At 41.5% G+C, this 22,809-nt stretch overlaps 1 protein-coding gene across 1 annotated transcript; it reads left to right on the forward strand.

Annotated features, from left to right (window-relative positions):
• Positions 1-252: 252 nt before the first annotated feature.
• LOC118770004 (transforming acidic coiled-coil-containing protein 3-like) lies at positions 253-22,469 on the forward strand. The gene is made up of 18 exons (XM_036517444.1): positions 253-310; positions 824-1,002; positions 1,144-1,268; positions 8,967-9,025; positions 9,130-10,036; positions 11,430-11,481; positions 12,601-12,769; positions 13,228-13,283; positions 15,374-15,507; positions 18,852-18,945; positions 19,332-19,484; positions 19,643-19,710; positions 19,801-19,804; positions 19,853-20,093; positions 20,196-20,356; positions 20,500-20,606; positions 20,959-21,079; positions 22,404-22,469. The coding sequence occupies exons 2-18, from the start codon at positions 829-831 to the stop codon at positions 22,467-22,469; spliced, it is 2,691 nt and encodes an 896-aa protein (XP_036373337.1). The 5' UTR covers positions 253-310; positions 824-828.
• The last annotated feature ends 340 nt before the right edge of the window (positions 22,470-22,809 follow it).

Consider the following 22,809-nt stretch of genomic DNA (forward strand, 5'->3'; position numbering starts at 1 on the left):
CAAAGACAAAACAAAATGTCTATTGGTCATCGTTGGTATCAGTCACACCAATGTACGAATCATAGGCGCTCTCTTCCTGTTACACCAGTGGCTGGTTCATATCATAGCCTACCCAAACATAGTACCCTCCCTCTTTAATCGGAGGCTTGTGATTTGTCTACATTTGCACTGGTGTCTTATCCTCCAATCCCGTTGAATTGAATGAGAGGTTTAAATTTGAAAGCTAACGACTATAAAGTACTTAAGTCAGTTCAGTTTTGTGTAACATTTGACATTTGCTTGTGTTTTCGTTAAATCTGATTTGGCCGAGGTAGGTGCTATTTGAAAAATAAGCTCTTCAGCGTCCAACCAGGGTGATGTTTATTGCAAAACAATAAACTTTGCTGCCTAACTAGATAACAAGCTAAAAGTTACCAAGTTAGCCTTTCTTGTTTCTTGTAGTTTCGTGAATGTAAACTTTTCTTCTGTTAGCTAACTTAGTACCGCTGTTCTGTTGCTTTTCGGAGTGTTGGCTTTCTTGTAATCCTTTATGTGCAACTGTTTGTATGTATAAGTGTTTTTTGGTTATACGTGTGTTTGTTAGGGCATTTAGTTTCTTTGAATTGAACATAGATGCGGGAGACAGCTGTGTGATTGCTTCGCCTGGAGAGCTGTAATAAGTTATTAGCTCAGTTAGCTAACACTAACTTCAGTACAATTCAGAACAAGTTAATTTGATCAAGTTAACTCTCTAACTTGGTTTAAGTTATATAGACGAGGCTGTCAACTGAGCATCTTAAATTTCCTGGTAGTGTGAAATGTCATTAATTTCATGCGCTTCCAGACAGGATGAGTGCCTTTGCCGGGAATGATGAAAACGTTGCGATCGGCTGTCCTAAGAAGCACTGTGGCTCGGAGGAGACCAGCGACTTTGTCTCGGCAAAACCCACTGGAAGACCATCAATCCTACGCCAGTCGCAAATGGAGAATCTGGGCTTGGGTAATGTGACGAGGAATGTCAAGGTACGCATTTCCTTGCCGTAAATTAGTGTATAATTTTGACTTGTATGAACATTTCCCTCCTTACTTAACAAATGCCACACATTCTAAAACGGACTTGTTTCTTGGAGAGGTGAGATACATGTAGTATATGCCCTTTGTTAGGTTTGTTTTCAAACGCCAAGGAGAGACCCTCTTACAAAGAGAATCGTGTATCCCGCAAATCCGCAGATGACTGGCCATGCGGACCCCACGGAGACACTGAACACTCTGGAGTCTGTCAGTAAAGTGTAAGTACATTGTGTGCTTGATGGAAATGTGCACCTTATTTCTCGTTGAAGTATGTGAATGGAGTAATATCTGAGTGAAGTATCTTATGGGTATGAATGAGGACAGCATTGATGGAAAAGGTGCAGTCAGATCCGGTAGATGCAAAAGATAAAAAGGAGCCAGTTTTACATGCGTACATCTGACCGAAAGACATTTGATTTCGTATTGACGTCATGCCTTAATTCACTTTACTCTGAATGACTAAAGTTCCCCAAAGCCTGAAAGATTACAATTCTAATTCTTATATAACAGCTGATAAAATGAGATCCATTCCAGAAAGTACAAGGAGAGCTAAATTATTTCATGTTCAGGGCTGTTGTTTGAGGTTTTCCTTGCTGACATCACTCATGAGTAAATTGACTGAGTGCAAGTTGTCCTTGATTATTGGTTGTTATTGGTTATTCTTTCAGTCCTCTCTGCACTGTGGTGATTCATAATCCCAAGGATTTAATTTTTTAGTTAGATTTGGCTTTAAAATGACATACAAACTGTTAGAGCATGTTATCAAGCAAGAAAATGTCATTCTTACCAGTCTAATTGTTTGGAATTGAAAGGAATGCTAGACAATTGACAGACTGCACTCTGCATTGATAGGGAGAGTATGGAAAATGTGGAAAATTGCCTCACATAACATTGTCAAATGTTTTGTTTGGCTAAATATACATGATGACGCTGTGATTGAAAAAAATTTAAGCCTGGAATTGTGTATATAAGGAATAAGCCTGTGTTGCCTTGTATCATTTAATCAGATAATGTGTAAATTAGGGTTTGGGCATCTTCAGCATGGAAGAGCTGTTCTACTGTACGAGAAGTAATTTCACCATGGTGACATCAGTTTGCACTGCAGGAAAATGTAGAACGTATATGCCTTCATGCTAACCTTGCACATGAATGGTAATGCAAGGTTGCCCTGATTGACAGTGACGAGTTGGAACTGTTCAAATGCAGATGTGATTGACTGGTGCTAGTGTGTCTCCTGCTGGAGGGTATATGTTGAGTCTTACAAAACATTGATGTCCCTCTGGAGTAGCCTGCAACACATTTGTAAGATGTTTTATGTAAGTAAACAAAATCTTATAGTGATATCTTCATGTGCAAGCACCTAAACAGTTGTGTTTTTAAGTTAAAACAGGAGACAGGTCACACTGAGTCCTGTGAACAATCATACTATAGCTCTAAACTTGCTGCCTGTGACAGTGGAAGTGGATTACATCAGCTTCCTGGTGTCAGTCCTATAAGGCAGTTTTTCTATGCTGCACACCTTGCAGCTGCTTACAGGGATGTCGTGATCCCTCCTAGCCACATTGTTTCTCAACCATTGGGTCTTGATCCAAAAGGTATTAAGGGAGTTTCTCTAATGGGTCCCATGAGAACTCCATCTGTTAACCTTCATTTATTGCTGCCTCATAAAGATTTTGATCAAGTGGCCAAACAGCAGTGACATCTGCTGTTGTATCACAGGACTCATTTTTGACATTGAAGTCAATTGACTTACAAAAAGACTAATTGTCCACCCAGCTAACCATAATAACTAACATTGTTTTCCCCTAAAAATGTGGAGCTCAGCTCAGCATGAACCCTGATATTTACATTTACACTTACATTTATTTATTTAGCAGACGCTTTTATCCAAAGCGACTTACAAAGTGCATACAGCAAGTATAGCGACAGTACGGGGACAGGATGTGTACAGTTCCACAATGAGACAGTTCTCAGCTGAGAGCAAGGTCTGTTTGAGGACACAGTACTATTAGATTTGTACAATTACAGCCTATAGGGCAACTAATACGATACAAACGGTGGACTTCGACAACTTCAAACGGTGCAATGAGCGTCAGGGTAAAGGCGGCAACAAGAAACAATTTAAAAAGCACAATTTAAAAAGCACAGCAATTTACGACAGCACTGATTGGGGGGGGGAGTTCGTTCCACCACTGGGGAGCGATGTAGGTGAAACGCCGATGTCTGGCAGAACGAGCACCTCCTGCCTTGACCATGCAAGGAGCGAGGCGTCCAGTTGCTGCTGAGCGCAGGGGTCGGGCTGCTGTGTAGGGTTGGATGAGTTCTTGGAGGTAGGCAGGGGCTGTCCTGTTGATTGCAGAGAAGGCGAGGGTCAGGGTCTTGAATCTGATCCTGGCAGCGACAGGAAGCCAGTGGAGGGATTTCAGCAGGGGAGTAACATGGGAGAATTTGGGGAGGTTGAAGATTAGTCAGGCAGCTGCATTCTGGATGAGCTGGAGAGGTTGGGTGGTGCATGCTGGGAGGCCTGCGAGGAGAGCATTGCAGTAGTCCAGTCGAGGGAGAACTGTGGCCTGGATAAGGAGCTGCGTCGCGTATGTTATCAGGAACGGACGAATCCTCCTGTTGTTGTGGAGGAGGAATTGGCAGGCCCGTGACGTGCGAGCAATGCACTATTTTACAATAAAATTACCTATAAGGGTGCTGTGAGTAACTAGTACAATAATTACAATTAATATAATTAATTTGGGGAATGATGTCAGTCAAGTCAACTTCCTGAAGTGTCAAGGTGGTGCAACCACCATTCAAGGAGCCATTTTGTTAATATTGTACAAGAAGACCATGGCTTCATCCGAATACTCAGTATGCATTCAGGTTTTAACCACTTAATTGTGATACATTTAATTGCTGCTGTTTATATTTCTTAGGTCTTCCCACAGTGCCTTTCGGTGTTACTCCTAGCAATGTCACCTTTGGATCTTTTGTGAAATTTTGGTGGAATACTTCTTTCAGGGCCTCAAACACCTCTTCCCAAAAGGTTCTTACTTTAGGACATGTCCAAAACACATGGGTATGATTGCCAATTTGTGTGCCACAATTTCTCCAACATTTATTTGAGTTTATTGGGCTCATTTTAGCCACTATTTCTGGTGTCTGGAAAAATCCTCTTAATTGCCTTCCATTTAAATTCCCTCCATGTACTTGAATTGGTTACTAGATGTGCTTCAGAGCATATTTCTTCCCACATGCCCTGTGGTATGTCTGTATTTGTTTCGGTTTCCCATCTCACTTTTTTCTGTAGTGTATTATCTAGATTGATGCCTAAAAATATTTGGTAAAGATGACAAATTTCTTGTTCCCTGTTCCCTTCCCTGTTCTCTTCACTCTTCAATTGGAGTGGGCTCCAGGACTTTATTCCATTCTTTGTTTTGTTAAAAAGTTCCTCAATTGTAAATATCTGAAAAAGTCTCTGTGTTGGGAAGCTTGAATTCCTCTCTTAACGGATCAAAAGATTTAAAGCAGCCATCCTTATGGAGTTGGTATAGATTAATGAGTCCATATGCTGACCATTTTATAAAGCCTGCATCTATATGGGAGGGTACAAAATCCTTTATAAATCCAATATTGGTTAGTGCTGAAATTACTTTAGGCAGTCCAAATAATTTTATTTTCCTCCATATTTTTAGCGTGACAGTAGTCCATTCACCCATTGGAATTTCTCTTAAGGGGGCGTCAAGAAAGGGCAAGGTCTGTAGGGGCCTCCTACATAGACTTTTTTCAATGTTGAGCCAGTGTGTACATGAAAGATCCTGAATCCATATTGTTAAAGGTTTTAACTGTGCAGCCCAGAAATAATATCTTGGATCCGGGAGTTTGAGCCCTCCATGTAATTTGGATAACTGCAATGTTTTTAGTCTGATTCTTGGGCCCTTTCCTTGCCATGTAAATTTTGAAATGAGGCTGTCCAATTTGTCAAATGTAGATTTAGGGATGTCAATAGGTAGCATCTGAAATGGATATAGAAGCCTGGGTTGTATATTCATATGTACACTCTTGGTGTTACAACTATTGTTGCCTCCCGGCAAGAGGGGGCCATGGTTCCAGATTGTAGTGCCTGATGGTAAGTTTTTAACAGTAAAGGTGATATTGTCTCTTTAAACGTTTTATAAAATTCATTAATATACCCGTCCAGCCCAGGGCTTTTATTTTTCAGTTTAGAAACAACCTGTTGTATTTCCTGTTCCTTAATTGGCTCATGCAGATCTTTTGCCATAGATTCAGATAGCTCTTTTAATTTGATGTCTTTCAGGAATTGTGCCAGTTCTTTATCATCCGTATAAGTATCTGTGTTTTTGTATAGGGACTTATAAAATCTTGCAGAAGATTCTGAAATTATCAGGTTTTGTGAGTGTTGAATCACCAGACTTTAATTTCTGTACTATATTAGATGATTTTTTTTTTTTTTTTTTTTTTAATTTTTATTGCTAACAATCTGCTTGCCCTGTTACCATTTTTGTAATGTTTTTGTTTGAGGGCAATTTACGGTTTACCAATGTTTTCGGTGATGAGGCTATTTAGATCTCTGCGAGCTTGCTTAAGAGCATTAAGTAGATTGGGGGTTGGTGTTCTTTTATGTTGCCCAAGCTGCCTTATTTTTTCTTCTAATTCACATTGTTTTGCTTCCCTTCTCTCTTTTGTGCTTGAAAATGAAATAATGCGGCCTCTGATATATGCCTTAGCACAGTCCCATAGAGTGAGAGGTGATATTTCGGGTGCGGTATTTGTATCTAGGTAATTAGTTCAGTTGTTACAAGTTTGATAAAGGAGGAAGTTGAGAGTGGAGCGTAGTATACAATATCTATGTGAGTGGGTGTATGAAGGTAAATGTGTGCAGTAGGTTTGGGTGAGGGTAATAGGGGGGAGATGGGGTGTCTAAACAAGAAAAAATCATAAAAATAAGACACATATATAATTAGATGTATGGATGAAACTCAAGCTCCTGTAGAGCCTCAAAATAAAGCACAGAAAGGATAACATCTTACCCTTAATGTCTCAATTATCAAAGTAAGTACAGTACTGTGCAAAAGTCTTAGGCACGTAAGATTTCACAAAACATTTGTTTTAAAACAGTTCTTTTCTATCTTCTCCATTAGTGTGTCAATAACAAATATCATATTTTAGATTTACAAACATTTCTTTTGAAAATTGTGAAATGTGCCACTAAGACTAAATAAAGAATGAAAGTGGCAAACTAACACAAAACCTTCCAGACCCTCCAAACCTTTTTTGTAGGCATATACTTCAATGCATGATAAAACAGCTATACCAAACTAAACAAAACAGGTGGCAATCATTGGCAACATAAGCAGATTTAACCACAATTATTAACTGAAACAGAAACACCTGTGTAACGGGAATAAAACTGGGTGAGGATCAGCCATACTGAAAAGGTGAGGTTGCAGAACAGATTGCTAATTTTACACCATGACAGGGGTGAGCATAGAGACATAACGCAAGGTGGTCATCCTGCATCAGCAAGGTCTATCACAGGCAGAAATTTCGAGGCAAACGGGTGTTTCCAGATGTGCTATTCAAGCTCTTCTGAAGAAGCACAAAGAAACGGGCAAGGTTGAGGACAAGAAACGCAGTGGTCAACCAAGGAAGTTAGTCCAGCAGATGAACGACACATCAAATTGACGTCCCTCCGCAATCAGAAGCTGTCAAGCAGTGCCATCAGCTCAGAGCTGGCAGCAACCACAGGGACCCTGGTGCACCCATCTACAGTCCGGAGAAGTCTGGTCAGAAGTGCTTTCAAGGGAAGAGTTGCAGCCAAAAAGCCATTCCTCAGACGTGGAAACAAAGCCAAACAACTCATCTGTGCACGAAAACACAAGACCTGGGATGCAGCACAATGGCAGCAGATGCTCTGGAACGATGAGTCCAAATTTGAAATATTTGGCTCTAGAAGGCAGTTTTTGTCGAAGGGCTGGAGAACAATACAAGGATGAGTGTCTGCAGGCAACAGTAAAGTATAGTGGAGGTTTCTTGCAGGTTTGGGCCTGCATTGCTGCAAATGGAGTTGAGGATTTGGTCAGAATTAGTGGCCTCCTCAATGCTGAGAAATACAAGCAGATTCTTATCCATCATGTAATACCATCAGGGAGGCATCTGATTTGTCAATTCATTCTGCAGCATGACAATGACCCCAAACATACAGCCAGAGTGATAAAAAACTATCTTCACCAAAAAGAGGAACAAGGAGTCCTGCAACAGATGGTGTGGCGCCCACAAAGCCCTGATCTCAACATCATGGAGTCAGTCTGGGATTACATGAAGAGACCGAGAGAATTGAAACAACCTAAATCCATAGAAGAACTGTGGCAAGTTCTCCAAGATGCTTGGAAAAACCTACCTGCCGAGTACCATTACAAAACTGTGCACAAGTATACCTAAGCGAATCGGTGATGTTTTGAAAGCCAAGGGTGGTCATACCAAATATTGATTTAACTGTTGATTTTTCTGTTTCGTGCACTTTGTATGTTAATTCATACATTAAAAACTATTCATTTCATTATTTTGAAAGCATTCTGAATTTACATCACTTTTTCACAAGTGCCTAAAACGTTTGCACAGTATATATTGCATATAAAACTTTAGAAAGTTATTGGTGGTGTTTTTGTGTTCGCATATCATTTCCCATATAAAATAAGGATACATACGATCAATTCTCCATCTCCGTTGCTGGGATAACATTCTTTACATCGGACATGGCTTTGGTGGTGTCCACGAACTCCTCCTCTTCATTGTTGTGGGAGATACGGAATCTGGCAGGGAAGAGTATTCCAAAACGAACGCCTGGTCTATCTCGAAGTATCTTCCTGACGTCTGTAAAGGCTGCTCTGGCTTTAGCAACTTTGGCCGTTTAGTCCTGGAATATGGTTATTGGTTTGCTGTTGTAGTTGAGTTGACCACCACTGTTATGGGCTTTCCTCAGGATTTCCGTGGCATCTCCATCATTGTGTAGTTTTGCAATGATTACGCGCGGCTTATCTCCCAGCTTTCTCTGTGTCAGGCTGCAGTGTGAGCACTTCAAGTGTACCTCTTTGTCCAACTGGAAAACTTCCTTAAGAAGTTTGGAGAACTCGATCCTGGTTGCTCAGCGACCCCCACAATCCAAATGTTACCCCCCTCATCTTCCCCTCCAAGTCCTCACGTTTTTCTTTTAGATCTTCTACTTGCTTCTTAAGGTTTGTTACATTGACCTGAACAGATACTACCTCATCCGACCATGTTGACAATCCTTCCTCAACTCTGCGCCAAGGAGGTGTTGTTCTCATTGGACTGGCCGTCATATTTGTGTATTCGCAGATTTGACACCTTGTACGTTGATTTCACTGTCCTTTGACTACACTTTAGTTTGTTAATGATAAATTTTGAGCGTTTTACACACAGATGGAAATATAAGTCGTTTAAATATGGAATTAGTAAGGATTCTGCAGGAGCTCTGAGAGGTGCGTCTTACTCCATTTGTTGCTCACTGGCAACCCCCCCCCCCCACCACCACCAGCACCAACACCTGACATTTTCAGGCGCATTTAGTCTTACCTTTTGTAAAAAAATAAATAAATAAAAGGTGCAAATGTCATTTCAAATGAAATGAAACCAACATAAACATTTTAACAAACCTGATGCATGCTTTTAAGACAAATTTTTACAAGATTTTTGAATCTTGCCGACGCTTATTTATCACTGACCATGTACAGGTACACATGATTGCTAAAGCCCCCTTAGAGTACCACAACCATATTAATTAGAAACAATGGGTTGACAAGGTTGTCAGTAGTTCAGTACTTTGCATGCCTGCACTAAGCCTTTTAATCATGTTAGTTAAGTAAGCCCATGTATGTGTCTGCCCACAGGACTGCATCTCCGGAAGGCAAGGGGACAGTGTCTGCTGCCAAACGTAATTCGGGAAAAGGTATAGCCTTTAGGATTGTTCACGTGCATGAAGCTGCCTTCATTGTGAGTACAGCTGAGATGGCCTGTTTGGAAATGCTTACACCACCTTTCTCTCCATTGTAGATGCAAATGACCAAGACAAGCCTGTGGTACCCTGTTCAAATGATGACGTGTTGATTCCAAAAAGTGGAGCCTACCAGCTGGATTTTGACAACCTTGAAGCTATGGACCCCTTCAGAGTTTCTAATCTGATGGGTAACTCCCCAGCAAAGATCAAGAACTCCACCAGTTCCCAAGACACCAGTCAGAATGAGCCCATAGCCAAGATCACAGATGGAGCAAAAGAAGCACCTAAGACTGTGCATGAAACCGATGAGGCGCTGAATGCAGCGCTTCACTATGATCCAGTCATGGAGCATGGACCAGCAGATCTGTCAACTGAGGTGTGCTCCACTGACAGCACCGTGATCATTGAGGTGAAACAGTCGGGAGGAAAAGCTGAAATGGGAATGAGTTTGGAAGAGGCGCTGGATAGCAACGGCTGCTACAGGCTTGACCAGGGTGGTCTCGTCAGTGGCAACGCTTCTCAGCCTGTATTATCTAAAGGCTCTTACAGCATTGATTTCGGCAATCTAGAATCTGTCAATCCTTTTCAGACAGGTTGTTCCAAACTTCAGAATTCCCCTGTGATTAACAAGTTGCCAAGAAAGGGCTCCCTTTCTACCACAGAGGAAGATGAGAAGCTTGAATTAAGAAAAGAGGAGTCTGTCCTGCCTGAAAGCAAGCCTGTTGTTGTGACTCCAGATGTTGCCACCGCAAAGGCCTCTTGCAGCTTAAACTTTGATGACCCCAACTTTGACCCATTTGGTGTGGGTATGAAGATGGAGAACAGTCCAAAATGTGACATACAACCCGGTCCCAGTCAAACAGGGAAGGTGATGCTGGAGTATTCCACCCAAGAGCTGGCCTCTCAGCTGGAACAAGAGGATACTCCTGTCCAGAAGGGTGAAGCTGATGAGGCACTACCCTGGTAAATTACTGTGATTAAAAATTTTTATGTACCATTTCAGATGTCAGAACTCTGACAGATTTTGTCAGTACCTGTTAGTGTTTGCATTGTAAAAACCATGACCGTTATTAATAGCAGTACTGAGGTTCTTGGCTAGCTACCTAAGGCAGGGCTCCAGACTGCGACCATTTAGTTGCATTTTGCGACCATTTTTGGAGACATTGCGACTAAATTTTATAACTAGGCACACCAGTGCGACTTGCAAATATGCCCGCATATGCAACCATTTTTTTGACAGTGCAAGTTAAAATTTCCCGTGGTCGCATTGATGCGAGTGCATGATGATCATTAGGCTGTTTTGGTGCCCCTCCGGCACGGGTGTGGCATTAGTGCCCTATCTGCACTCTCCCTGCCTGTACACGCGCACTGATGATGAAACGCACGTAACAACCATTTAGTTGTTACTGTGTTCCAAAGATGAAGCAGTCTATGGCTGATTATTTTAACCCTATTTTAACCCTTTTGCACGTAACTTATTTTATGCTATGTAGCGTGTGTTACGTTACATGGTTTATGTTTTCATTAGCGTTATTAAGCTTCTCATAGTTTTCACCGCCGCATTTGCTTTTTTTTTTTTGTTTTGTTAAATCGCTGTTTCCTCAAACTAGAATTAGCTAGAATTTTTCCAATCTCCTGTTCTAATCGCACCCATTTTTAGCAAACGCGCTAAATGGCTAATCACACCGGGTGACCGTACGCGCAAAAGGGCTAAAAAACAAAATGAGGAGAGAGAGGAGTAGGCTGGTGGAGAGGGAGTGTCAACGAGGGTCACGACCCAGACACAACTGATGAGAGTGCAGGCTGCAGGGAGAGTGCAGGTGCAGGCACGGAGAGACCGACTGAGCCAGTGAAGAAGAAAAAGTACTGCTTTCAACCTCAATGTCTAATGCAGTACTCGTGGTTGCGGTACGAGGACAACTTGATATTTGCAAAATATTTTAATCTGAACATTGTCTTGAGTCACTGTCAATCTTTACATCAATGCAAAACTAGGGTATGCAAATTAAGACAACTATTCATCAGCATGCAAGGTCATTGATTAATACCACGCTGTACCAAAAAAACAAAAAAGGTGCGACCAACTGAGAAAGTTGGTAGCACCAGTGCTACCAGTGGAAAAGTTAGTCTGGAGTCCTGACCTAAGGCATAGTGTGGTCATATTTGGTATGCTAGCTTGTATTCCTGCCTGTCCTACAAATGTCACGGTCTCATATGCAAGTTAGTATTTACCCTGCCCTAGTTTAGTTTCTAGCATATGTTCTCTTCTAGTACAGCCCTTTTTTTTTTGGATCTCAGAGCGGTTAAGATCACTCCTGGTATCTTTTCTGGTAAACACTTATGCTTCCTTTTACAGCATTGGAAATGTGGCTCCCTCAAAAGGGGACTTGACATCTATCATAACAGAGGTGAGAATTTTCATTTTAACATTAAATGCGTGCATATCCACGTTTCTCTCATGTGGCACAATTTTACCAGACAATTTTAAACAAATTTCTTTCATTATTCCGTTGAGACCCAAGCCACAGGTTGGCAAAGGAAACCCCTGGCAGGGGTGCAGGTGTGGTGTACTTTCCTTGTATAAACTTGAATGCATGGTGTTTTCCTAGCTCCTGTGGTGGTGTAATATGATTCAATGCAGTCTGCCAGCTGCCAATGAATTGCTTCCATCACTGGAGGTCATATGATCCTCCCAGTTTGTCGTCAACAAGTATCTTTGAAACTTTTACTTTAGATGGAACATGCACAGGATTACAAGTGATGCTTGTTGCATTATTGCAATGCCTTCATTGCGAACCTTTCTCAATAGTAGCTGTCATTGGCATGACATGTTTTATTTCCATATTGTTGTAATTTTAGATGGCTTGTTAGCTACCTGCATGCCTCATTTGAGGTGACTTTCTTGTTGGCTATCTAATACACTCTTTTCTAGGTGCAGAAGTCATGAAGATGGATCTAAAGGATAGATATTTAACAATGATCTTCTGCACCATGCTGGTTAAAATCTATTTATTCATGGTGTAACTTGTATTTAGGTTGTAACCTGCAAGAAAATTGTGTACTGTTGTAGATAAATTAGCCTCAATTTTTTTGTTTTTTTTAATCATCTTTTTACACTTGGATAGCCCTGCTTAATTTACGTGTGGTTCACATCATTATTTTGAGCTGTGGAAGCGAAGGGTGATCTCAGCTCTCTATTAGTGCGCCTAAGCCCAGCAGACGTCGGCACAAGTACATGAAATGATCGGCTAGTTGGCTTATTATTCACTCCCCCCCCTACTCCTGAAATGAAGTCATGAATCAAATGGTTTAAGAAAGTTCAAAAGTATCTAAACAGTCTTCATGCAAGGACAATTAAGAACAAGGATTTGGGTCCGTTGGGTTTTTTTGTCCCATATCACCCTACCTGTTAAGGAGCCAAGTAATGCTGTTACTGGTGATGAATTTTACAGGGTGTGCACACAATCCTTAAGCAGGAAAACACTGTGTAATTTGTGATGAAATGCTGTCCACTCCTTTTCAATCAGGATACGCCTCCCCCAGAAGCAAACAAGTCCTCAACCTGTGATGTAACTCAAGAATATGCAGCTGAGCTTGACCGGCCTCTGTGTAGAACCCCTGCCACACTGGAGCAAGTGGAAAGTTCACAGAATGGCTTTGCTGAAGCAGATGAAATGTTTCTTCCTGGAACCACATGTAAGCAAGTATTTGTACATTTCTCATATTCAATGTGTATGGATACCTTTATGCCATTGTTTAGAGCAGTAATGAATTCTGATGGTTACTCATCATGTGATGAGCATGATGTGTAATTATCGATTCCTGACACATCTGCATGAAGGGAAAAGGTTAATCATACTTTTATTGAAAAATCTTCCCACAGACTTGTGAAATTGATAATTATTTTGTCACTGGATGAGTTGTGTTAGTATTTGCTCTGTGCAGCTTTAAACTTCTCACTATAGGATGTCTCTCTCTCCCAGGTAGTCAACACCCCTTTTTTCAGTTTAACCATTAGGAAGTATAAGACACAGGGTAGTGTAGCTGATCACTGGTGCTCACAGGGCGTAGCTTCCAGCAATGAATAAACCCTGTAGTTTACTGGATTTATCTTTGTTCCAGGTTTCTAACTTTTACTTTCTCACCCTTTTCAGTCATGTCTGCTGATTTTGGACAGATTGATTATCTGGAGCAATTTGGGTCCACTACAGTGAGTATGGGTAGATTAGATACACCAGCAAAGGGCTGCCAAGGAAATACTTAAATGTTGATTTGTGGAAGCCAATAGTATGTAATAGTGGCTACCAGTAGTCTACATATAAAGCTGTAAATGCAGTGTGTCTTAAAATGTCAGATTCATAAAAATATAAAAGCCACTTTCACTCCACTAAATGTTCTTTTGAACAAATTTTCTGAGTCTGATGTGGAGCAATGCTAGACCCAAGGGCTCTTTGGGATTGATAAAAACAAAGTGCTTAAGTGTCTGTAATGTTAAGTGTTAACAGTGTTTAATGTAAGTTCAGTTTTCTAGCTGTGGCACCATTACGAGTATTCCCATACACATTGACAGTGTAGGAAGGGAGAGGCGTGCGTACTAATTGAATACTAATTGAAGCAGCGAGTTAACTGGCTTCTACTTTGGTGATTTTAATTTTGCCTTGTTACTAATGTGTTAGGCTGTGATAGTGCCTGTGAAGCTAATATCTAGCTATCTTTATTCTGGTAGCCATCTAGGTTGATTGCATTGACATGAACAGCTTTCTAACAACTAGCTCACCCCGTGAAGACAATAGCAGTGTTATTAGCTAAGACAGACAGACATTTATCTATTACACTGGTTGCCAACATTGCTAAACAATAGCAATCTTTAGAGTAGAAATTAATGGTTTTGTTCCAATAGTAAGTATATTATTTTTCTAGTTATATGGGGGGCGGGTGTTACGTTCTACACATGCAATTTGATACATTGTACAAAATGGCCACTTTCAGTTATGAAGTGTTAGCATGTTGCTTTCCATGCACTTACAAGTTGTGCTTTGTGGTATTTTGTTTAATACTGTCATCAGCTGGAAAAGGCAGAAATATCATAGTGAGTGATTTAGAAAAGAAGTTAGCCTGCTGGTCTGATTTTAGAAAAATCACATCCATCGTGTCTTCCGTGGGTTTTCTACAATATAGCAAAGGGCAGTCGCTTGTAAATTCGGCTGCTGACTGGTATGAAATTCCATAGGGACTCATATTAGTTTGGTGATTCAGATTAGTCTGAGCCTTGAAATCCAGCCTCAAACTTTTCGTATGTTGCCTTGAACGAGTGCGTCTGGCAAATGAATAAATGTAAATGTTTGTACCAGTTTTTATTCACTTGTATTTGAAAAGCACTTGAATCATTTGTTTCAGCAGTACTGCTGTTTTGTGGCTTTCTAAGATGTTTGTTCACACAGTAAAATTCAATACTGGCAGTTGAATTGAACTTGTGGCATTCACAAAAGGCGGTCTGTACACTCGCTGGAAGGGAGCAACTGAGGGCAAGTGAAAAGTTCATTTTGCAGTTTGGGTTACCCTCAACAACATGACTTGCCACCATTTTGAGGGGGGGTGCTTAGGGCTATTGAGCAAAAGTGCAGATTTGGACATAGACTACAAGAAGATCATATACATCTTTTCCAGTGGGAGAAAGTGATGTCAGCAGAGCAGGCTTGGTTTGTTTTCTCAGCGGGTACAATATTAATGCCGAATATAGTGCCACTTCACACTGCTCTGCTTGCAACACACGTCATTGCATTTATAGTTTTCGCCAACATTTGGCAGTGAAATGAAATGCATGTGAGCAAGAATCTTTCAGCGTCTTTTGAGTGAGCACGCAGTGAACATGGTGTTTATTCTCCATTGAACACAATGATGACAACCATATGACTGCGGGAAAAAATAAACACACGAGTGGGTAATTTGGCAAACATTACATTGAAATATTTATCACATTGAAATGAGCATTTTTTCTAAACTTGTACCAAAAGATGTAGACATTTTTGGCTCCTAGATGGCAATTGCTGACAGTTTAGCTGATCACGACACCACAGTGTGTGGAGTTCATGATGTGCAAGGTCTCCACCATTGATTCATGTAGAATGTCGCAATAAACCCCCCATACTCAGATAATATTGCATCATAATATGAAGGTCATGTCTTGTAAGAAATTATGATGACAGCTTCTTGTTAAAAGGGATATTTGGAGAGTCCCCCCTCCCCCCCATTAGACCTGACCTTGTCTTTCAATTTTAATGATTTTTTGAATGCTATCAGTTCAAGGAATCTGCTCTGAGGAAGCAGTCTCTGTACCTGAAGTTTGACCCTCTACTGAAGGACAGCCCTAAGAAGTCCACTGCATGCCCTCCTGAGCTGCACAACATTCCTCTCCCAGCTCCCATTACAGCGTGGTGAGTCTTACTGCCGTCTGGTCACAGCTTTACTCCTATGTCTTAGAATTACAGCCAACATGAATGATTATGATAGACATTTTCATGAGGGAACTTCAACTCTGAATGCTGATGTTGAGTAAGACGCTTAACTGCTCACATTTTTACAGCTAGATATTTACTGAAACGGCTCACGTTGTCCCGAATAGGGCTATTTGCTGAACAAGCAATGTAATTATGTGAACGTGGAGTGAAGTGAATGGCATATGGTTGCAAAAGGGAGGAATGTTTGCAGTAAATTTCTGCATTGATTTTGTCTTGGCAGCTTTGGGGATTGATTTATTAAACCTGCACATGCGAGCATACTTGGCTCAGGCTTACCTTTAAAATTACATAGAATTTCTCATCTTTAAACTATTCCCTACTCACTGGATCATGGATTGTTGAGTCCTGACATCTCAGATGAGTGAGTAGGTGTCCTACAAGATTATTTGAGCATCAGTGTAATGATCGTACTTTGGTCATACGCACATAGGGAAAACTAAAGCTTCCTGTCTCCCTAGCACTGCTTTTACTTTGAGAGGAGTGCTTCTGTTAATGAATTTATTGATGTAAATCTAAATATGAAACTGTGATGTTATTTGTCAAGTCCGCCAAATTGAAATGTTATGTCATGCATTTTTATTATGAAGGGAATGTCAGCATTATACAGAATGGCTGCTCAGTGTACACTTTATTCGTAATTGCAAACCAAATAAAGTTTGCCAGCAGACATGCATGTTGCAGCTTAACTTGGTGCTGTATTCATCCACATTGCTTGCAACACACACACACACACACACTTTCCTCATTCAAAGTCAAAGTCAAAAGTCAAAGTCAACTTTATTGTCAATTCTCCAATATGCACAGGACATACGGAGGATTGAAATTGCGTTTCTCTCAGGCCCACGGTGACAGTACAACAGTTCAACATAACACAATGACACTGAGAGACAAGAACAAGAATTTTCACAGAAAACAAGCTACAAATATTTACAGCAAGGGCATCCAGGCACATGGTAGGTTTATAAATATGAAAAATAAATATAAAAAATATAAATATAACTATATATTCCACAAGAATATGATGTAGACTATTTTTATAAGTAAAGTGACTGTGCAGATCTGTGTGAGTTTTCGTGTGATTAATGTTGGGAGTAGGAATGGGTGGAGAATAGTCCAGGCTTCAGTATGGGGGGGGGGGGGGGTTAAAAGTTCAGTTCTGTGTTGGAGCTGAGGGGGCTGAGAGGAAGAGAGTTCAACTTCCTAACAGCCTGGTGGATGAAGCTGTCCCTCAACCTTGAGGTACGGGCCTGGAGGCTTCTGAATCTCCTCCCCGATGGGAGGGGACTGAAGAGCGTGTGCGAAGGATGAGTGGGGTCAGCAGCAATGCTCTGTGCTTTACGGGCTAGGCGCGTGTTGTAGACGTCCAGGGGGGAGGGGAGTGAGGCACCAGAGATCTTTTCTGTTTCATCCACTATGCGCTGCAGGATTCTCCTGATGGCAGTGATGCAGCTGGTAAGGATGCTCTCAATGGTGCCACGGTAGAAGGAGCACATGAGCTCTCTGGTTGCGGAGGAAGTAGAGGCGTTGCTGAGCTTTCTTGGCCAGTGATGTGGTGTTGTTTGACCAGGAGAGGTCTTCTGTTATGTGCACACCCAGAAACTTGGTGCTACTCACCCTCTCCACAGCTGCACCATTGATGGTCAGGTCTCCTGAAGTCGACGACCATCTCCTTTGTTTTCATCACATTCAGGGAGAGATTGTTGTCGCCGCACCACTTGGCAAGTTGGCTCATCTCTGTCCTGTAGTTAGCCTCATCTTTGTTGGTGATGAGGCCCACCACAGTTGTGTCATCTGCAAATTTGATGAAGATGTTGGAGCTGTACTTTGGTGTGCAGTCATGGGTCAGCAGCGTGAAGAGAAGGGGGCTAAGCACACATCCCTGAGGGGCTCCAGTGGGACTCCAGGGGCTCTTGTGTCTCTGCTGTCACTGAAGTTCTGTGCTAACTTCTGTGTGAACTGCTTTTTGGCTTTCCTGATGCCGCGGGACAGGTTGGCTCTGGCTGTTTTCAGTGCAGCGTCATCACCGGCTCTGAAGGCAGCATTTCGGGCCCTCAATAGCCTGTGGACCTCTCCTGTCAGCCATGGCTTCTGGTTAGCCCGGGTGGTGATGGTTTTGATTTCAGTGACATCATCAATGCATTTGGTGATGTAGGCTGTAACTGTCTCTGTGTACTCCTCAATGTTGATGTGTTGGTTGTAGGTGGCTGCCTGTCTGAACATGGTGCTGATAACATTCTGAGAAGCTTATAGACAGAAGAATGTTTCTTCAATACGGTTATTATATCCAGGCAAATGTAAAGACATGTGTAGCGAAGGGCGAGAGCAGTCACCCCACCCGGCCTCGAACCCAGGTCTACGGGGTACCAACCATGCCACTTTGACCGCGACGCCAAAGAGCCAGGCTCGTTGGTATGGCAGTCAGAGCGCATACTCGACCGTAGTGACAGCACTCCGTCACAACATGCCTTAGGTTTATTGTACATAATACATCATTTCAAATTACAGGTCAATTTAATTACCAAACTGTACTTGCAACGTGTCATACTTTTGTTTCTTCGTAAGAATTTTTCTGCATGTCATGTTTACCATCAATTGTGAGGAGGCATTTTATCTCAGCCAACATACAGTGTACTTTTTGCATTTACTGTGCAAAGTGCCTCACCGTTTGACAAAATGCAAAAGTTCCCTTAAAGCAAGATGTTGCGTTTTTTTTTTTGCCTTAATTTCAGACATTTTCATTTTACAGTACAATTTGGACACGATTTACTGCATAACAAAGGTAAAATGGGTAAGGATTGACAGAACATTAAAAAATAATATATATATATATATATATATATATATATATATATATATATATGAATATGCATATGCCCGTGGAGTCTTAACGTTCCTGTTGATTCAGAAGGAAAATTTCTTGTTTTGAATACCCAGAATTTTGCCACTCTATACAGACATTAGGAAAATAATCTATATCTAAATTGTCTTATGAATCCTCAGCAATCACAGTACATAGACATCGATTATAATAGTCACTAGCATTTGAGCATGGTCACTTATTTATATTAATTGACTAACTTTACAGTTCCCACAGCAAAGACCCAGTGGTAATAGTCCATATGGTTGAGGATTGTGGGCTGCAATTCAAATGAAAGTCTTGGTATTGTGTTACCCAGGAATAAGGCTGTCTTGGGTCAGAATTGTGTACAATTGATGTTCAGACATCAGACTGCAGTCTTGTGACAGTCTTTGGGTTTCAGGTTGGAGAAACAGGGAGGTGGGGCCCAAGACAAGAAGGACTGCAGTGGTGAGAAGACAAATGGGTTCAGTTTCCTGGAAGATTTCCCAGTGCGGGTAAGCTCCTATCCTTCAGTGCTCCACAGAGTTTCTCATGGCTACATACCTACAAAGTCAATTCGTCTTATGTGCTTCACATATTTTGTAGCAAGTTGAACATTTTAAATACATTTTGAAGTGATTTAATGAGTGCCACGGGGCAGGAATGAAAGGAATGAGATGTTTTACATTATGGAGATTACACATGGACAAAGCGTTGCAGACAACTGATGGATTATTTGGAAGGAAACTTCTGAACTGAAGCAGAATATTGATGTGAAATGACTCTTTGGACACTACCAGTCTATTTGCATTTATTTCAAAGGGATGCTGTGCATTGTAAGGAACTTCAGGAGTGATTAACTATAAAAGCAGCCCATCAGCCAATGTACTTTCTTCCCTAGGCTGCAGGTCCTCTTACACCTAACATGTGTGGCTCCTTTGATTCTCTGGTTTCCACCCTCCCCAAACCAGTCACTAGTGAAGATGCCATCATTGAGGTGCTGCAGTACAGCCAAAAGGACATGGATGCTGCCATTGCCAAGGTTCAAGCAGAGGTAGGTATGAGTCAGCTGAGCAGAACTGATCCCGCTCGTCCTTTTGCCTTTATTCTTTCTTGCAGATCTTCTCCTCCTTCAGTTTTGCTCGCATTTTAAGTGAGGTTAATATTCGTATGAGATGAGGAGGGGGGATTAATTGTAATTTTATTTTACAGGTGAAAGAAAGAGAAGATGAATGGAAAACAAAATATGACAAAGTATTGCTGGATAACAAAGAAATGGGGTAATTGTTTGATCTATTGGCACAGGACTGTTTGTATTTTACCTTGTGTCTTTGCTTTAGTGACTTCCCACACCTGCATAAATCCATCAGCTGTGTCAGTGCTCTGCTGGCAAAGGGCTGGGGTTCTAAAATGTGACTGCAGGAAGTCACCTGGACGTTGTATATTTTGAATGTGTTAAATGTAGCCACAAACAGACGTGGGCTGTGCCGTAAGTTGCACAGTAGCATACTGCATACTAGTGGAGTGGGCAAAAAGTCTAACTCGGGAGACCTGTGTGAACAGGACTTATGTCCATGTTTGTGCTCTCTGCAGGCATTAACACAAGATTTTTATTTCAGGAAACTCATACATGGCTTTGAGGAGACTGTACTTGAGATTGAGGGTATGTTGTACACTTGTTAAATGTGATGCCTGCTAAAATGAAGTTGATCCATGAATGTTAAGCATGAGATTCTCAGTGATTTAATGTGTCTCTCCTCTGTAGCGACGGCACAAAAGGAAAAGGAGGCTTCCCAGAAGGAGCTCCAGAAGGTTCTGAGGGAGAAGGAGCAGATGGCCACAGACCTTAATGGCATGGAGAGGACTGTGGCTGGGCTTTTGAGAAGGCTAGAGAATCACAAAGAAGTCTTTGAAGGGTACAAAAAGGTCAGCAACACTACGGACACATCTCTGCGTATTTTTCTCTTGAACTGGTTGGAGATGTTGCAGTGTGAACATGTGGAAAAGCCGCTCCTGAACATCTGAGGAATATGATTTTTAATTTGCGACTTTGCTGTCCTTCTCCTCAGAATGAATGCACCCTCAAGAAATGTGCAGAGGATTACCTTGCCAGACTCAAAAAAGAAGAGCAGCGCTACCAGGCACTAAAGACCCTTGCTCAGGAAAAGCTTGACCTGTAAGAATCTTTTGTACCAAAGAAGTTATGCATTTGTCTTGATAGGTGAACAAAATCCAACAACAAAGAGTGAGCCATTAGTATATGGTGGACTTATTTTTTTGTTTATGCTGCAACTTCTTATGCCTGGTGCATCCCAGCTGTGACCATTAACATAAATGGCAGCAAATCCAGACCAGCATTTGAGTTCTGAGGTTGTCTGCTTTGTATTGCATGTGCCAGAGTGTGAAAATGATGATGAGGCCCAGTGTCTTTGAAGGCGTCTGCAGTGTTTCCACAGACTTGCATGTTTACGTGGAACCATCAGTGGGATTTATCTCTCTCTCTCCCCCCCCCCCCCCTCCTCTCTCAGGGCAAATGCGGAGATTGCTCAGGTGCGGGCCCACCTGAAGGCAGAAACCTCTGCCCTGCAAGTTCAGCTGCGCCGGGAGCAGCTGAAGGTGGAGTCTTTAGAAAAGAGTCTGGAGCAGAAGGTACATTTGCGCGCGCCTGTTAGCTGGTATGCACTGCTGGACAGTGCTGCTGTTGGTTCAGTCTGTTAGTTGGTAACAGTCAATAAATGGGGGGAGGATTCTTTCTCTTAACCCTGTAATTCAAGCACTGTAGATGCCTAGCCATGCAGCTCCCAAACAGTGCATTTGTTTCACTCTGTTGCCAATTAGCACATGAAGTCCTAATGCAGGTAAATGGGTTATCATCCCATTTTCAATTGTGCAGAATAAAGTACTAAGGCTGAGAGCCTTAGTACTTTATATGTATGTGTGTATATATAGATATATAAACTATCAATATGGGAAAATGACTTTTTTGGGTTATATCATAAATTCTTTAAAGGTTTCAAAATTTATTTTATGAAAATTCTGCACATAAATGCCTCTAAAACCAGTTAGCAGTTCGCAAGCTACCAATCCATTTTTCATATTCAGCAGCAGAAGCACTCAAGTTGAAGAGACATTGAGTATGCTATTACAGCTAACGTAACAGCCAGGTGATCACCCCTATTCACCAGCATTGATCTGCAGATGGTCCACTGATGCTGTGAAAGGTGAACACCAGAGCTTTCTGGAGTTTGTCTGTGTGGCACAAATGGTTTTAAGCACTCTTGCCACATCTGTCTCGAGCGCACAGGGCTTTCAGTAAGGCACGGCACACTGTAATCAAATTCAGGTCCTGTGTGAAAGGGAAAGGTTGATGTTGTACTCTTCCTGAACAAAGAGAAAGATGCCTAGCTAGCTAGTTCGTGACCATTTTCACTCTGCTAAATATTGTCTGTTTACTCCAGAAAGTATCACTAGGAAAGATGCTTTTGTGTGTGTGTTTGTATGCACAATTTGTTTGTTTAAAATGGGCATGTTATTGAATGCAGATGACTTCCGTCAGTATTGTGTGGGACGTCATTTGTTTTCTGCCTTTGTGTCCCTGCTTACGGAGTTATATTGTGTTACTGTCTATAGAGCTGTCCACTATCGCAAAGCCTGCTTAAATATGGTCTTGCTTTGCATTTCAATAATTGACCGTTAAGGATTTTCTATTCTCTGACACTTAGCATTAGCCACACTGCTCCCATGTAGTAACTTTAAGGGATGTTAAGGAGTCTGCCCCCAGCTCCTCAGCATCACGGGCCAGTATACACTTCTGTTTTGACATCACTGACCAACCTTTTCACATATTTGCCCTAGTAGGTGGTTAAGGAAACTTGGGAGATTAGCCGATTGACACCATTTCATTTTATTAATAAATTTTAATAAAACCTGCTTTGTTGTTGTGCACTAATGGTGCTGGTTTTCCCCTTTCTAGAAAAAAGAAGTGGAGGAGCTCACCAAGCTGTGTGATGAACTTATAGTCAATGTGCAAAAACGCTGAATACAACCACTGTCTGTCTTTGTGCTTTCAGCTGTATATGTTTTTAATAAGTAATTGAATAAAGCTGTCATATTTGTTGTTTTACTTTTTTTTTGTTTGTTTTAAAAATATACTGATCAGCAAACAACCTTCCCCAACACTTGTTGCCAAGACAATGTACTTACAACCATGGATTCCAGCCTAGAGCCTAGAGATCTACCACCCAGTTTATTCCATATTGGCCTAGATTTTATGTTACTGGGGGAGTGGAACCACCTGTTAATTATCAAACAAACAAGCTTCTTTGAGAGCACGAGGGTGACTGACATTGGCATCCTCTCATGATAGAAGTATTCTGCTT

Source organism: Megalops cyprinoides, chromosome 22 (genome assembly GCF_013368585.1).
Source record: "Megalops cyprinoides isolate fMegCyp1 chromosome 22, fMegCyp1.pri, whole genome shotgun sequence".
In the NCBI taxonomy this organism is placed as follows: Eukaryota; Metazoa; Chordata; class Actinopteri; order Elopiformes; family Megalopidae; genus Megalops; species Megalops cyprinoides.

Excerpts from the sequence above, each read along its gene's own strand:
- LOC118770004 (XM_036517444.1), top strand. The coding sequence starts at position 829 with ATGAGTGCCTTTGCCGGGAATGATGAAAACGTTGCGATCGGCTGTCCT. Across the intron at positions 10,037-11,429 it reads GCTGATGAGGCACTACCCTG|CATTGGAAATGTGGCTCCCT; the intron begins GTAAATTACTGT and ends TTCCTTTTACAG. Across the intron at positions 18,946-19,331 it reads TGGAAGATTTCCCAGTGCGG|GCTGCAGGTCCTCTTACACC; the intron begins GTAAGCTCCTAT and ends TTTCTTCCCTAG.